We start from the raw sequence: 17,857 nt of genomic DNA, 5'->3' as shown, positions 1-17,857 counted from the left end.
AAACATTGTTGATAATGGAGGCACCGTAAAGAGAAACTGCAGGTTAAAGCGATCAGGTGAGCCTTTCAGCTGCTGCTGGAAGAAGCGATGGAGAGAGAGGGAAGGGCTCAATCCAGGAGAGCAAGAGAAGGGAATAAAATAGAGCTAGAGATCTTTGGGGAAAAAATATTCCCAAGGCATAGAGAAAAACCTTTATGCATGAGACTGGACTCTGGCCTACAGCACGATTTTAAAAGGTACCAGGGAATAAAAAGAGGGTAACTCAGATGACTGGAGAAGGAGGAGAGGAGGACGGCCGGGCAGAGAGAAGAGGGGGAAGTCACTTGAGGATTTCCCCAAACACCAAGGGTTGCAAACTGGCAACCAGTAGCCAAAATCAGTGTCAGACTATTTAAAAATAACTTGAGCCAACCTTTTTTTTTAATCAGAGATGCTACCCAAAGAAAATTAGATTTCTGGCTTTTCTTAAAAAAAAAAAAATCAGAAAATCTGGCAACACTGGGTCTGTGTACAGCCTCGAAGAAAATCTGCTGGGCTGGAGCTACTGCTCCTGCAACTTCAGCTGGGACATGGGCTCCCAGCCCCCCAGGACCCACTGCCCACACCCCTGCCCCCCAGGAAGTCTCTGTACCTCCTGATTTTCTTCACTCTTTACAGTGCCTGTCTGACCCCTGCAGGCGTGTAAAGGCTCAGTGCTGCCCACACTGCCCTAATTTACCAGCAAAGGGAAAGCCCCGACCCTAACCCCCAGCTCAGCAGAGAAGGTGGGGACCAACACTGAATGCTGCTCTCATCCCCTGGGATGAGACGGTTCAGTTGAGAATGAATGCCCTGCAGCCTAGACCTCAGACCAGGACGGGCCTGACACCGATGGAGATCTAGAGTCAGCTCTGGAGGGTTCAGTTAGGCTGTGCTGACAGAGGAGGTGGAGGACGCCCCATGCACATGACAACGCAAGGAGAGTTTATACCTAGAGCGTTGAATGGCATTTCAGGATTCGCGTATGATTGGGATCCTGGGAATACATTTCAACCAAATTTAGAAGCTACTCTTTGAGGATCATGGTAAAGAGAGTCTGAGAAACTTGCCTATCCTGAACCCTCAGTGCCACGTAAACACGGGTTAGAATCCTGGCTCTTCTACTTACTCGCTGTGTGACTTTGGGCAAGTTGAACCTCTCTGAGCCTCAGTTTCATCATCTAAAATATATCTATATAATCATACAGAGCTACTGTGAAAATTAGGAATAATGTATTTTGGATGCCGTTAACAGTGGCCAGACGCTTGGTAACAACTTGGTAACTATTATCTATCATTATTACTATTTTGCTTGTCCACTTTTCTAATTATTTATTTTATGATGCCTGAAGGCAAATTTGGTATGTGGGAAATTTTAACTCCGTTGCTTAGGAACTCTGGTAGGAATTTTAAAACAGGTTTCATGAAAAGTCAGAAATGAGATGTTGATGTGATGGGAAATGTGTCACATTGTGGGAGAAAACTGGGGTCTCCCTCCCACTTCTGCCTCTAGTCCAGGACAGCCTCGGCCAGCCCAGTAGCCCCCTTGGATTTTCGTTTCCTCATCTGTGGAAACCAGCCGGCCAGGTGTTGCTCATCTAGAACTGTGCTGTTCAGTAGATAGACACCAGCCACATGTGACTGTTTAAATTTAAATTAATTAAAACTAAATAAAGTTAAAAATTCAACTCCTCAGTTGCACCAGCCCTAAGTGCTCAATTGTCACATCAGGCTAGTGCTGACCATGTTAAACAGCACAGATACAGAACGTTTCCATCATCGCTGAAAGTGCTATCAGACAGTCCTGAATTCTAGAGATTGCTACGCAGTGCCTGGTTCTCAGACGAGCAGCCTCAGTACCACCTGGGACTTGTTAGGAACGCAGACTCTCAGGGGCCAGTCTAGAGCTTTGAAACCAAAATCTGCATTTTGACAAGACTCCCCCAGTGATAACATACTCAAGTTTAAGAAGCTCTGACCTATAATATTTCTTCCAGCTCTAGAAGTAAAATTTAAGAATCTGGGTATCTGCCTGAAAAAGTCTTTGAGAAAGGAATAAGTAACCAGCTTGTCCAAATCCTGATTCCCTGATTTTTCTAAAAGGAAAGAACTGGGGCCATCTGAAGAAAGAAAGTTCAGCAGAATGACTGCACCTCTGCAGGAGCGAGAGGATAGCAATCAACAGACATCTAAAGGCAACGCGTCAAATATCAGTGCTGGGAAGGCGGTGCAATCCACCTCCTGCCTCTGAGCCTCTCATCGTTGGAACATTGAAGCCTTGCCTAAAGAGCTTCAGAGAAGGGACATTCTCAATTTGCTGTGGCAGCAAAGAAACAAGAAGAAATGGGTTGCATTTCCTAGGCACCTTATCTCCAGGGCATCTTACCGTGCTTGCCAAAGCTTCCCTCCTTAAACCTCACCAGGAAGGAGCTCAGGCAGGTCTTTTATTCAAGTAGGGAAAATGAGGAACAGAGATTGGTGAAGAAATCAAGGCCACATTCAACAGCGACAGAAAATCAAGGCCACATTCAACAGACTGGAACACCAGCCCTGAGCTTGTGGTCCAAACTCGCCTCTGTGGCTTGAGCTATAAGATAGGAGAGAAGGCATTTGGTCCTCTTGCTGCAGAAAGTTTTGATGTCTTTTGGTGACATGCTGTTTTCAGCACCAAAACAAAGGGGAATAATATTAGATCTTTTGCTTGTTAAGAAAATATGTGCCTCTTACAAGACAAAATTGCAGTAATATATCTTATTTAATTGTTATTAGATTTTATTGCCGAAGGCTAAAATTTTAATGTATCCATAAATCTGTTTCTCACTTGCAGAGAAATCTCTTTATAAAGAACACACTGTACAAGGATGAAGGCAAAAGGAGGGAAAAATGAATCTAAAATACGCATTATTAATTTTTTAGAAAGCAAGCAACATGGTACCTCATAAAGGATATTAGAAAAAAATAAGACAGCTGGGATTTTTGATTTGCTGTAGAGAAAAATCTGCTGATTTGAGAAACATTCTTACAGGGTAAACTATTTTGATGCAAAAAGAAATGAGCAGATAGAAATGGGTTTGTGATCTACAAATCAGCTCTTAAACAGTCACTGGCAGAAAGTGTGATGTGTTTCCAGCAGACACAGTGGGCTGAGCACCCTGTCACATGACGCAGAGCCGTGGAATCTGGGCATGGCTCAGGGGGCAGGGAGACCTGGTCTGAATTCTGCTATGCCACCTACTCCCCGTGTGATCGCTGACACATTTCAGCAAGCACCCTGAGCCCCAGTGTCCACTGTGTGAAAAGCAACCTCCAGAGGCTTTAGGGAGGATGCAGGGAGATGCTACATATAAAGTGCTCCTAGGACATAATAGACAATTATTATCTATTAGTGTACCAATTACTCAGATAATGGTTTGGGGTCAAATCCAAAGCCATACCAAAGAAAGCAAATGGGGACACACCTAGGAGGAGAGGCAGCACCTCCCAGTTTGCTGTGGTGCTGGCTGTCCTGCCCAGTGTCTGCCTGCTCTCCGCTGACTGATCAAGTCCTCCGACCCAGGCAAGGAAGCAGGGCTGACTCGCACTGGCAAGGCTGGGGACAGTTTAGGAGCACAGGGGCTATCAGTGATTCCTGGGGCTCAGAGAGGCACAGGAGTGGAGTTGGTGCACAGGAGTACTGCCAACCTCCAAATCAACCTCCAGTTCTGAAAGGAAGCAAGCTTGCAGGAAAAAAGAACTCTGTTCTTTTGCTGGTCCCCATTCTAAAGTCCATTTCTTCCAATTTCCTTTCCTCCGCATGGAGTAAAACCACCTTCTTAGGGAGGATCTTGAATCTTCTATAAGGCCAGTCCCACATGGTAATGACCCTTCTTCAACACGACGTCTCCCCGTATCTCTTCTCTGCACTGAACTTTCCCATTCAGATTACGTGCAGGAGCTGCAAGCCCTCTATATTATTGCTGAAGACATTTCCACAGGTTTGTTCCTAACCTGCCTATTTCCCCATCTCATTTCTGTCCTACATTAACCCCATTCCGCCCGAACCCGAAAAGAGAGCCATTTCTTCCCTTCAGCTTGCTCAGTTCATGCCCTCCCGCCAGTGACTGGATACCTTACATTACCAGTGTAATTCACTGGCTCAAACGGTATTAAGCTACTCCATAAATCCAGCCCCAAAATACTTGATGTGAGAAGGGATTTATTTGAGAGTGTTTAACAACTGATCAATGTCTTCGTTAAAATTCCATACATAAGGTATAATGCTCATTAGATATTTTCATGTCAATTAAGATAGCTCAAATTTATTTTGTATCATCCCAAATGAACCCAAGGCTCTCTGAGTGCATCACACGCCTAAATCTGCGTGACTGACAGGGCAGTAGCAGCCCCACAGCACCTTCATTTTAGATCCGGGAAAAAAGAAAAGATGATTAACTCGGTGACAGATTATTCTCCTTTTCCTTGTAAGATTCTCAGGAGAGAACTGCACTCAGAGGTTAGGAACGAGGGAGGGAAGGCACAATGGTTACAGAGCTGAATACAATGGCCTCAGTCCAATGCCACGTTTAAGTTTGGATGCCTTTGGTTTGCTTTCTTGTCTGTAAACTTAGAGCACAAGAAAATAGATGACTGTCAGAAAGTGATCTTATATAATGCAGTTCGTTGAAATTTCAGCCTGTCCATCAACCTAAGGTCTGTTTCAGTTAATAAGACCCATGGCACAGGATTGCTGCTTTTATCAGTGAACAATCACTGTGCAAAAAAAGCAGCACATAATTCAGGGGCTCAAAGTGAATAAGCGTTTCTTATTGCTCAAGTATCTGTGATCAGCTGGTGGCTGGGGACCGGCTGGTCTAGGATGCCCTATTTCACATATATGGCAGTTGACTAGCTATTGGCTGAGTTGATGGAATAGACTGGTCATGTTCCTCTTGTCATTCAGCAGCCCAACCTGGTATGACAGGATGAATGACCCCACCCCCACTAGCCCCAGCCAAAGATGTCCATGTCCTAATGCCCAGAACCTATGACTATGTTACCTTTCATGGTAAAAGGAACTCTATATATGTGCTTGAGTTAAGGACCTTGAGATGGAGAGATTATCCTGGATTCCTTGGGTGGCCCCAGTATAGTCACAGGGGTCCTTTGAAGAGGGAGGCAGGAGGATCAGAGTCATGAGAGAAGATATAAGGATGGAAGCAGAGGTCAGAAAGAAAAGAAGATGCAACATTGCTCTCTTTGAGATGGAGGAGAGTCCACAAGCCAAGGAATAGAGGTGGCCTTTAGAAGCTGGAGAAGGCAATCAAATGGATTTTCCCCAATCAAATGGATTTTCCCCTAGAACCTCCAGCCCTCTGCAGCCCTCTGGACCAGTTTTAGACTTCTGACCTCTAGAATTGTGAGAGAATAAATATGTGTTTCTATAAGCCACTAAGTCTGTGGAAATTTGCTACAGCAGCAATAGAAGCTAAAATACCTGGACTTGTCAACAAGTTAGTAGTAGGGTTCCAAGAGAGGCAGGAGGGAATCACAGACTCGGGACAGGCATACTATTACTTCTGCCACATTCCATTGGCCGATGGTGTCACAAGGCCATCCCAAATTCAAGGGCTGGAGAAATAAACCCCACAGGCTCTGTACACGCAGGCTCAGTGGCCATGGCTCACGGGCCCAGCCGCTCCGCGGCACGTGGGATCCTCCCAGACCGGGGCACGAACCCGTGTCCCCTGCATTGGCAGGCAGACTCTCAACCACTGCGCCACCAGGGAAGCCCTCTCTCACTTCTTGATGGGAGAAGCTGTAATGTCACTTTGCAAGGAGGTGTAGAAACTGAGCAGGACCCTGCGGGGCCTCCCCAGGGACACACCCCATGTCCCCCACCTCTTGTTTGTAGAAAAGCTTTAGCCTCGTAGGCCTCCCCCCAAGTCCAAAGAGCAAATTTAATGAGAAAAGTGAGAAAATGCAGAAACAAAGGAAAACAGTCAAGTAAGACAAAATAATAAGAGTTTAGCCATAACACAAAGTCAAGGACTTTTAGTGCCTCCTCAAGGCTGTAGATAATAACCTGAACCATATCCTTGAGGTGTTTTGCAGACATTAAAACCCCCCACCAGGTGGCAGAAGTTACCTGCCCGTGACGATAAGCATGTAGACCCCAGAGGGGTTGGAACCAGAGGTTGATGATGTTAATTCCCGAAACATCACGCTGTTACCTCACCACCCACAATTAGAAGGATGTACCAAGCTGATCAGGCGCCCTGCAACCCCCTCCCTCACCTTTCCTTTAACAACCCTTCCCCGAAAGCCACTGTGGAGCTCAAGTCTCTCTCTTTTTTTTTTTTTTTTTTTTGCAGTACGCGGGCCTGTCACTGTTGTGGCCTCTCCCATTGCGGAGCACAGGCTCCGGATGTGCAGGCTCAGTGGCCATGGCTCACGGGCCTAGCCGCTCCGCAGCATGTGGGATCTTCCCGGACCGGGGCACGAACCCATGTCCCCTGCATCGGCAGGCAGACTCTCAACCACTGCGCCACCAGGGAAGCCCAGATCTTTTTTTAAAACCGTGTTTTTTTAATTGAAGTATAGTTAATTTACAGTGTTGTGTTAGCTTCAGGTGTACAGCAAAGTGATTCAGTTATGCATAAACATTTGTATATATATTCTTTTTCAGATTCTTTTCCATTATAGGTTATTACAAGACACTGAATATAGTTCCCTGTGCTGTACAGTAGGTCCTTGTTGTTTACCTATTTTATACATAGCAGTTGATCCCAAAGTTTTAACTTAGCTCCCCCGCACCTCCCCATCCCGTTATCCCCTCTGGTAACCGTAAGTCTGTTTTCTATGTCTGTGAATCCACTTCTGTTTTGTAAATAAACTCATTTATATCAAGTTCAGGTCTTTTGAACACAAGCTGCCCGTTCTCCTTGCTTGGTCCTGCCCTGGGCACCTTGCAATAAACTCTGCACTTCCCTTCACCACAATCCAGTGTCAGTGGATTGGCAGCGAGTGGGCCCAAGTTTGGTTTAGTAATAGTGTAGAGACTGAGAAGGGTAAAAAATTACGGCCATTTTTTGCAATCAATCTATCATCGTGCCCTTTACAAAGAGGACATTTAAAAGCAACATCTGACCCTGTTTCTCTTTCATTTCCAGGTACACAGGGAGCATGGGTATCTGGACCTCAGGCACCAATATCTTCCTCAGTCTTTGGAGGACGTATGTGTCTCCAAGGAGGCTTGGATGGACGGACTTCACCCAACATTTGGGCACTTGTTGTTTTGTTGCTTTCATTTCTGTTGGCCTCCTCTCTGGGGCCTTCTACTGGTTTCTGTCCTCGTTCATAGTCTTCACCACCTCCTGGATGGTCACGTGTGCTCTGCTGTGCTGTTCCAAGCACGCACGGTGTTTCCTTCTGCTCTTCTTCCTCTCGTGTGGCCTGCGTGAAGGCAGGAACGCTTTGATCACTGCTGGCACAGGGATGGTCATCTTTGGACACGTGGAAAATATTTTTCACAACTTTAAAGGTCTCCTGGACAGTATGACTTGCAACCTAAGGGCAAAGAGCTTTTCCATCCATTTTCCACTTTTGAAAAAATATACTGAAGCCATTCAGTGGATATACGGCCTTGCCACTCACCTAAGTCTATTTGATGACCTTGTTTCTTGGAACCAAACACTGGAGGTCTCTCTTTTTAGTCCCAGCCAAGCCCTGGAGGCACAGCTCAATGACACTACATACAAAGCCCTGCGTGTCTTGTACCAGGTGGTGACAGCGACAGAGGTGTTGTCTTCCCTGGGGCGGCAGCTGGTTGCCCTCACGGGGCTTCTGCTGGTGCTACTTGGCACTGGCCTCTTCATGAGGCGATTTTTGGGCTCCTGTGGTTGGAAGTTTGAGAACATCTACATCACCAGACAATTTGTTCAGTTTGACGAGAGGGAGAGGCATGAACAGAGGCCCTGCGTCCTCCCGCTGAATAAGCAGGAAAGGAAGAAGTATGTCGTCATCCCATCTTTCTGGCTGACTCCTAAAGACAGGAAAAACCTGGGGCTGTTTTTCCTCCCGGTACTTACCCATCTCTACATCTGGGTGTTGTTTGCAGCCATAGATTATCTGCTATATTGGCTCATTTTCTCCATCAGCAAACATTTCCAAAGCTTGCCAGGGCTTGAGGTTCACTTGAAGCTGCACAGAGAGGTAGGTGCTCGCAGGCCCGTCTCACTGTGTATCCCAGCTGTTTGCTGTGTGTTTGCAAAAGATCGTGAACTTCCCAAGGCAGGGCAGTGTCTTATTCCCCTCTGGATCCTCAGTGCCTGGCACGGAGCCTGGCGTGTAGGAAGAACACCCAAAATGCTGGTTAGATTGAGTTGAAACCCCAATGTTAGAGTATGAGAACATTCTGAACATTTTTGATCGCTGTATTAGTTTCCTGTGGCAGCCGTACCGCAACAGAGGAGACCATGCTTTTTGTTCATCCCATCTTTTCTCTTTTCCATTTTTCCCTGTGGAAATTGATGATTATGTAGACATTTCAGAGGATCTGGATACTGTCAGATACTTGTCTTATTTGTTTTTAAACCTAGCATTCTGCGCTACGTGGACCGTGCACACGTGTGTGCCTGTGTGCATGTGCACATGTAGCGCGTGTAGTTGTGTGTACCTGTGCACGTGTGCGTGTGTGTGTGAAGGTCATGCATGCTGGGTGGTGTGCACTAGCCTGGGCTGGTGAACACACCATCTACTGTTTCCATATGTCTGATTTTCCCTCCTCTTTATCGAGCTAGAATAGATTGTGCCTCTGCTGGGGAAATCTCAGAGGGGAAGGGCAGAAAGGGACCTGGAAACCCTCCTTTGAAAGCCCATTTCCTCCTGCTGCATCCACACTCTCCCTCCCCTTTTCTCCTGGCTCAGCAGGCACTGTCTGGCCCCTGCCCCGCCTAATCCTGGGCTGCTTCTCGGAGTTGATCACTCTGAGCCCTCTGTTTCCTCTGAAGTCTTCAGTTAATTACAAGAACCCTGCTGCTCTACATATCTGGAGCAGGGTGGATAATGGAAGCAGTGTTTCAAATGAAAGCCAAACAAGGTTTTCCGCCAGGCTTGATCCGGGGCGGCGGCTAGTAGAAGGGCTTCTCTCCTCCTCTCCCCCATAGTCCATTCCCCTCCTTAGTCCCTTTTTTGATCTTCCCCTCTCAGTTCTTCCCTCTCCTTCATCTTTTTGCTCCTCTCTCATCTATTTCTCTCTGAGCCAAAACCCATGCCTGTTTTGTGAATTCTCACTGTTTTAGATAGACGGGGGGAGAAAAGCAAGTCTGCCTTCCAAAAAAGGCCCAGAAGCTTTCCAATGACAATGTCCTGGCAAATACATTTTGGGGTCTTGCTGGGTCCTGGGGATGCAAAGTTGTCTAGACCGTGATGGCTGCCATCGAAGGGCTCACGTCCTGGCGGGGGAGACCACCACGTACACTCACAATGACAGCAGGGTGGTGGGCGCAAAACAGATGCGAGCACAAGACTGCTGTGGGAGCTTGTCTCAAACTCTCCTGCCGAGCCTGGGAGGCTGTGCCACCAGCAGCTCGCTTCCACGTAACTGGCAGTGCCCTGCCCTTATCCCACGATGACCTTGGAGGTTCCTGGTCTCTCCATTGCAGCAGATTTGCAAAGGAGAAGTCAAGCAAGAAAAGAAACATTGGCTCAAGGTATCTCCCACTTTTTTTGTTTTAAACTTTTTTTTTTTAGAAGATGTTGGGATAGGAGTTTTATGAATTTATTTATGCTGTGTTGGGTCTTCGTTTCTGTGCGAGGGCCTTCTCTAGTTGTGGCAAGTGGGGGCCACTCTTCATTGCGGTGCGTGGGCCTCTCACGATCGCGGCCTCTCTTGTTGCGGAGCACAGGCTCCAGACGCGCAGGCTCAGTAGTTGTGGCTCACGGGCCCAGTTGCTCCGCGGCATGTGGGATCCTCCCAGACCAGGGCTCGAACTCGTGTCCCCTGCATTAGCAGGCAGACTCTCAACCACTGCGCCACCAGGGAAGCCCCTCTCCCACTTTTATACAATTTTAAATAAAGAAGAAAAGTGGGAAATGACGTGAATAGACCTGGCTGGATAGGTGGACGCTGTAAGTAAAAATAGCTACAGTCGGGCTTCCCTGGTGGCGCAGTGGTTGAGAGTCCGCCTGCCGATGCAGGAGACACGGGTTCGTGCCCCTGTCTGGGAGGATCCCACATGCCGCAGAGCGGCTGGGCCCGTGAGCCATGGCCGCTGAGCCTGCGCGTCCGGAGCCTGTGCTCTGCAACGGGAGAGGCCACAACAGTGAGAGGCCCGTGTACCGCAAAAAAATAATAATAATAAATAAATAAAGCTACAGTCGCTACTTATTGAGCACCTACTATGTGCCCAGCAATGGTCTGCATTAACTTTTCAGGACTGTCTGATACCAGAGTGAATCTTCCATCCGTTACTCAATACCACCTTGGCAAATTGTTTACTTGAGAGAGGCAAACACATTTTAAAACATTGGGGTACCATTTAGTACATTGCTCGGTATTTTGAGAGTTTGTTACCCTCCACCAAGCCCGTACAAGACTGTTGACAACCTTTCTGAAGCCCTGACTCCCAGCTGCAAAATCCCCGGTTAGATTCCTAGACTAAATAACTTCTTCCCAGACCGGACACCCGCTGCTTTCTTATTGCAGGATTTCTCATCACTTACTCAATCAATGTGTTTGTTTCTTCAACAGTATTGAAAAGAATGCATGCCTCTGCTCTGGGGACTGAAATCTCTCTATTTAATCGTAGGTGAACTGTCTTTTTAATAAGAGAAAAGCAGAGGCAACACAAATGCTTTCTACTGCTTAGCCACAGTGCTGGGGAAATTGCAGATCTGACTTGACATTTGTGTAGAAGTCCCAGGTTTGGGGGTTTCCAGATTTTTCACAGGTATTGGGGTAAATCGAAGGTGCGTGGTGTTCTCTGGGTGTGATTGGGTTCTTTTCAGAAGTCATTTTCCTCCTCTGCGCCCCAGGGCTCTAGGGTGTTGGAGTGATAATAACTTACTAAGTACTCCAGTCTGTAACGTTAATGCTCCATCCCCAAGGTGCTTAATTTACACTGGGAGTCGTTTATTCGTGGGCAGGATCTGGTCCATTAATTCCTGTTTTACCAAACTGGAAAACAAATCCACCAAGAGACTATGTGGCTTTCTCAGGTCAGGGAAAAGTAAGAGCTGAATCAGCACACGCGTCTCCTGCTGGTGGCTTGGCTGGGTGGCTCAATGTCATCTGCCCTCTGGGTCAGTTTGTTGAGGGCAACTGGCTTATTCTCTTGCCTTCAAGCGGGGAGGAATGCACCCCTCCTATCGTCTAAGAGAGATGTGAAAATGTCCTATTTTGAGACCTCTATAAATAGGATTTTAGAGACACTCTGAGTAAATATACTCTTCTTTGTATTCTTGCATCAAGAGTAATTCCACCCCCCACCCCCCCTCCCCGCCACCTCAAGCTCTAGAAGGATGACTTAGAACATAATTTAATGTCTCCACATCTTTATGACCTTGTGGTCTGCTGACGAGGTGTTTGTCGAGATGGAGAGGCTATGACTGGGTCTTGAGGGGCTCTGCTACAAAAAAAACTTCTCCCCCAGTTGAGCAAAAACCATCTTTCGTTAGTCCCACATGCTCTGAAGTGTAGAAACGGGTGTTCCATAAAAATAAGTCATGCGGTCAAAATTAATAGGAGAATCGTTGGCTGAATTTAAGCAAATTTCTCTGCTTTCTTCTCAGCACCCTCAACAGTCTCATGGCCATCGTGACTCTCTAAAGAAAGGACAGAGCAAACAAACTTATCTGATATCCTTCTCTCAAGGAAATCTGTATTTCCACAATCCCACTTTGGAAAACTCTGCAATGGCTACAACTAAAATTCGTCCCTTCTCCTTTATTCCAGTCATAGCACATAAAAGGAGCTGGGATAGCCCCTTCAGCCAAAGCTCCCTGCATATTTTAAGATAAATGTTACGTGCTACGGGGCAGTATTGAGAAAGACAAGGACAGAGTATGAAAATGGCATGGATCTTGATGATTTTATTCTTTCGTTTTAGAAACAAGAAGCTCAAGACATCATCCATGATTCTTCATTTAATGTATCTCTGTTTGAACCCAGCTGCCTCCCTAAACCAAAGCTACTTCTGTCTGAGACCTGGATTCCTCTCAGTTTTATTCTTGTGATACTAGTGATGCTAGGACTGCTGTCCTCCATCCTGATGCAACTTAAAATCCTGGTGTCAGCATCCTTCTACCCAAGTGTGCAGAGGGAGCGCATCCAATACCTACATGCAAAGCTACTGAAGAAAAGATCAAAGCAGCCAGTGGGAGAAGTAAAAAGGAAACTGAGTCTGTACTTTACAAAGGTAAAGCCAAAATAGGGTTATAACCTGTAATTAGGGAAATTTTGATTTTGAAGGGCAAATGGAATTTTAAAGCACTCTTCAACTTTACATTAGGGCTTATATCCCCGGCAACAGATAGGACACTTTCGGGGTGGGGGTGGGGGTAGGTGAACAGTGACAGGGAACAGATGTACATGACTAAGTCCAGAAGACTCTGCAGCAATGCCGGTCCAGAGAATTCTATCAGATAGCCTTCAAAACACTGATTTCAAGTGAGTACATTCAGTCATATTGTAGAAAAGCTACCGGGAAGGCCCTCTCTAATGGCTGTTAAAGAACAATACCCAGTCAGAGTTACTTTACCGGGATAAATAAATAACAGAAGGGAAGTATCTACTACAGCTTGGTAAACTCCAAAGAATTTGCTCATTCTCCAGTATTACAAAATATATATGATGAGGGCTTCCCTGGTGGCGCAGTGCCGACGCAGGGGACACGGGTTCGTGCCCCGGTCCGGGAAGATCCCACATGCCGCGGAGCGGCTGGGCCCCTGAGCCATGGCCGCTGAGCCTGCGCGTCCGGAGCCTGTGCTCTGCAATGGGAGAGGCCACGACAGTGAGAGGCCCACGTACCGCAAAAAAAAAAAAAAAAAAAAAATATATATATATATATATGATGAGATATATATATATATGTATATATTTATACATATATATGATAACATAATGACTTTCATACACATATAAAATGAACACTTGTCAAAGATTTCATTCAACATATTAAAGACAGAACAGTAAGAAACTCCAACCAATTCAAAGAACAATTTAAATCACACATACATACAGGCCATCTTGAATACCAAAATGAATTTGTTTAATAGATACAAAACTGGCTTCTTCCACAAGGGAGGATGGGAGGGTCAATTGTACTCTGCAAGGTGAAATTCATTTGCATGTGCATGGACAAGAGTCATCTGCATTGTTGCCATCAGCTATCTACAGCTTACAGAACTGGAAAATAGTTCATGGACAATGAAAGACCGAAATAATCCCTAAGGATAAGCTTTCCCGGCCATTTCAAAGTCTTGTGAAAAGTTTGTGTCAGTGGCATTTGAAATGACCCTAATGCTCATTCATCCAGCTTCGTGTCTTTTCAGATTCATTTCTGGCTTCCAGTCCTGAAAATGATTGGGAAGAAACAAATGGACACTGCCAGTGAAGACAACCCGTGAGAGGCCCCGTGCAGCTCCTCAGCCACACTGTTCCAGCAATTCTCCCTAAGTCTACTGATCGTGACCCTTACTCATGCCCAGCAACAGAGAACTACACTGCATGGTCCTTCAGCGGTTTGAGGTTGCAGGGCCAAACTCCTTTTTTCCATAAGGGCCAAAGGGCTACCAGATAAATTGTTGTGTTGTCTGTCTCGCAAACAAGGCACACGATCTGGACTGTATCTCAGTGTAACAGCTATAACCAGGCCCTTCGAGGAGAGTCTCAGCATAGAGTAGTATTCAAAGAAAAAAACAGAAAAAAATTGGAAAAAATCAAAATCTCTACTGCAGGCTCACAAAGAAATATCAAGGAGGACATACATGTATGATGCGAGCAAAATATCTTTAAATGCTTCTATCCCTTCTCTGCCCTTCTTAATAGCCTTCATAGCTATTTCCTACCCACAGCTGTCTGTCCTCCCCCTGCCCCCTTACTCAAGAACTCTTTCCAAAACCCATCTCCAGCAGCTCCTAATTTCTTCTCACCACCTCCTCTGCTCCTATCCTCTACTTTCCTGGATCTCTTTTGTTTTTCCTCTTCTACCAAAGCCTCCAGCCACATTCATTTAGAGAACACATTTATTAAAGTCATATGAGAGGCTTCCTACAATGTGCATCTTGGGCCTCTTTTTCACTATAATCAATGTACACTCTGCAGTACAGGGGCCTATTTCCCCCATATTCAAAATACCTAAGAGGGAAAAATACTGATTCTATTATCTCTAAAGTGCCAGAATGGGAAGAAATGAAGAAACATTAAAATTTTAAAACAACTTTTTAGCTTTTCATCTTGAAAATGTTTCAGCCTTACAAAAAAGTTGCAAAATACTAAGTACAGCGTTCCATTTACCCATCACCCCTCATCCCCGAACATTAACATCTTACATTACCACAGCACAATCGTCAAAACCAGGTAAATAACACTGACAAATGCACACTCTGCAAAACTCATTGGATTGTCACCAACTGTCCCACTAATATCCCACTAATGTCCCAAGGACTAGTCCTTGATCCAATCCAGGCTCATGCATGGCATTTGGCTGTCATGGTTCCTTAGTCTCGTCCAGTCAGGGACAGTTCCTCAGTCTGTCTTTCTTTTTCTTTCATGACCTTGACATTTCTGAGGAGTGCTGCCACTTATTTTGTAAAATGTCCTTTGCTTTGGGTTTGTCTGATGTTTCCTTATAAGTAAACCCAGGTAATGTATTTTTGGGCAACAACAGTACAGAAGCGCTGGCATGCTCTTCTCAATGCATGAGATCAGGGGTATGTGATGTTAATATGTCTCATTACTGGTGAGGTTACCTTTCTTCACTTAGTTAAGATGGGGTCCGCAGATTCTTCCACTGTTGAAGTTACTATTTTCCTTTTGGAACGAATAAGTATATTGTGGGAAATACCTTCAGACTATGCAAACATCCTGTTTCTCATCATACATTTACCCTCTAATTTTAGCATCCATGGAGGCAAAACTGGGCCAGCCAAATAGTGATTTTCTATTTTAATAATATCTTCTACATTTTAAAATTGAAATTCTACGCTCTCCCCAGAATGAAACATTTTTTCGAAGACCATGTTTTGTTTTGGGCACCAGAGTAGGCATTTTACACATGATAATCCTGTGAGGTAGGTAGTATTATTTCTATTTTACAGATGGGAAAACTCACCCTCAAAGACCCTGACTTAGCTGGCCTGGGCTGGGGCCTGGGCCCTGGCATGTTTAAAGCTCTCAGGTGATTCTAATAGTTGGCCAGCACTGAGAACCATCATTCCAGGAAGTTGTACTGAATCGCAGGTCTTTCAACACAGGTCTTCAATGGTGAAATTTCTCTAGCATAAGGAGCCTACATTAGAAATCTGAGTCAGCATTTCCCAGTGTGTTCCTCAGACCACTAATCCCTTAGTTGTTCCATAGAAGAGTTATATGACGTCAATAAATCCACACAATCTGCCTTTCAACCTTGAAGATTCATAATGCATGTTGGCATAATTTTAAAACTTTGAGAAACCCTATAATAAAGAAATCTCATTTAACCTGTTTCACCCAAAATTTTCTCAAATTATTAAACCATGGAACAATTTGACCTGTAATAACTGTTAACAGCACATAGGACCAGTTCTACAGCTCTGATACTGATATAGTTGGCATAACTTTCAACCAGAAAAGATCTGAGAAGGTGAAGATGAATTTGAAGTTTTGGCTTTTATTTTTATTTTATTATTATTTTTTTTTTGCGGTACACGGGCCTCTCACTGTTGTGGCCTCTCCTGTTGCAGAGCACAGGCTCCGGACACGCAGGCCCAGCAGCCATGGCTCACAGGCCCAGCCGCTCTGCGGCATGTGGGATCTTCCCAGACCGGGGCACGAACCCATGTCCCCTGCATCGGCAGGCGGACTCTCAACCACTGCGCCACCAGGGAAGCCCCAGTTTTGGCTTATTTAAATATTCTGATGATTTTATGCTTTACTGTGTTTTCTAAAGAAAACAAAACTGTGTTTATTAAAATTATATATTAATAAACTAATACAATATGTGATTTTTTTTTTACTCATTTTGCATTTATTCCTCCTACAGAGAAGGGATCTGCCCCACATTAACTAGGCAAAGAATCAACTGCTCAAGTTAGAATGCACACTCTCACCATACACAAAAATAAACTCTAAATGGCTTAAAGACTTAAACATAAGATATGACACCATAAAACTCCTAGAAGAGATCATAGGCAAAACATTCTCTGACATAAATTGTACCAATGTTTTCTTAGGTCAGTCTCCCAAAGCAATAGAAATAAAAACAAAAATAAACAAATGGGACCTAATCAAACTTACAAGTTTTTGCATAGCAAAGGAACCCATAAACAAAACAAAAACACAAACCACAGAATGGGAGAAAATATTTGCAAATGACAAGGGCTTGATTTACAAACAGCTCATACAACTCAACAACAAAAAAACAAACAACCCAATCCAAAAATGGGCAGAAGACCTAAACAGACATTTCTCCAAAGAAATACGGATAGCCAATAGACACATGAAAAGATGCTCAACATCATTAATTATTAGAGAAATGCAAATCTAAACTACAATGAAGTACCACCTCACACTGGTCAGAATGGCCATCATTAAAAAGTCTACAAATAACAAATGCTGGAGAGGGTGTGGAGAAAATGGAACCCTCCTACACTGTTGGTGGGAATATAAGTCGGTGCAGCTGCTATGGAAAATAGTATGGAAGTTCCTCAGAAAACTAAAAATAGAATTACCACATGATCCAGCAATCCTACTCCTGGGCATATATCCAGACAAAACTATAATTCAAAAAGATACATGCACCCCTGTGTTCATAGTAGCACTATTTACAATAGCCAAGACATGGAAACAACCTAAATGTCCATCAACAGATGAATGGATAAAGGTGTGGTACATATATACAATGGAATACTACTCAGCCATAAAAAATAATGAAATAATGCTATTTGCAGCAACATGGATGCAACTAGAGGTTATCATATTAAGTGAAGTAAGTCAGAAAGAGAAAGACAAATACCACTTGATATCACTTATATGTGGAATCTAAATTATGACACAAGTGAACCTACCTATCTATGAAACAGAAACAGACTCACAGACGTAGAAAACAGACTGGTGGCTGCCAGGGGAGAGTGAGTTGGGGGAAGGATGGAGTGAGAGGTTGGGGTTAGCAGATGTAAGCTATTATGTATAGAATGGATAAACAACAAGGTCCTATTGTATAGCCCAGAGAAGTATATTCAATATCCTATGATGAACCATAAAGGAAAGGAATATTTTAAAAAAGAGTGTGTATATATATGTATAACTGAAGCACTTTGCTGTGCAGCAGAAATACATTATAAATCAACTATACTTCAATAAAATTTTTTTTTAAATCAACTGCTCAAGTTTTAGAGAAAATCGGATCCTTTGGCCTTTCGAAATTCTACTAATTAACTAACTTACTTATTTACCTAAAAATATCACCAATATCTACAGCAAACACTTGAACAGGGCACACAGAAGGTGCTGGTGATACCCAGACAGCTCTCCTTGGTCCCTGCCTTTGGGATGCTTCCGATCTAGTCAGGAAGACAGACAGATGCTTAGACAAAAAATAACAATATGTGGTAGCTTTTGTTAAGTGCCAAGGGCAACGGGCAGGCAGTGCCTTTAGGGAAT

The 17,857-nt window shown here is 44.6% G+C and overlaps 2 protein-coding genes across 13 annotated transcripts in view; one reads left to right on the top strand and one right to left on the bottom strand.

Annotated features, from left to right (window-relative positions):
* Positions 1–17,857, bottom strand: part of DPYS (dihydropyrimidinase) — a 169,413-nt gene that overhangs the window by 37,707 nt on the left and 113,849 nt on the right. The window lies entirely within an intron of this gene.
* DCSTAMP (dendrocyte expressed seven transmembrane protein) lies at positions 7,106–14,373 on the top strand (the record flags this gene model as incomplete). 3 transcript variants are annotated; one of them, XM_079902059.1, is made up of 3 exons in its annotated part: positions 7,106–8,208; positions 12,105–12,413; positions 13,549–14,373. In XM_079902059.1, the coding sequence occupies exons 1-3, from the start codon at positions 7,180–7,182 to the stop codon at positions 13,621–13,623; spliced, it is 1,413 nt and encodes a 470-aa protein (XP_079758185.1). In that variant the 5' UTR covers positions 7,106–7,179. The 3 variants fall into 3 exon arrangements, with proteins under 3 accessions (XP_079758185.1, XP_079758186.1, XP_079758187.1); XM_079902060.1 differs by lacking the exon at positions 12,105–12,413; XM_079902061.1 differs by lacking the exon at positions 12,105–12,413 and having other exon boundaries at positions 7,106–8,006; positions 13,549–13,573.

Source organism: Stenella coeruleoalba, assembly GCF_951394435.1.
Source record: "Stenella coeruleoalba genome assembly, chromosome: 17".
Taxonomy (NCBI): domain Eukaryota; kingdom Metazoa; phylum Chordata; class Mammalia; order Artiodactyla; family Delphinidae; genus Stenella; species Stenella coeruleoalba.
This window is presented reverse-complemented; position numbering and strand designations above follow the sequence as displayed.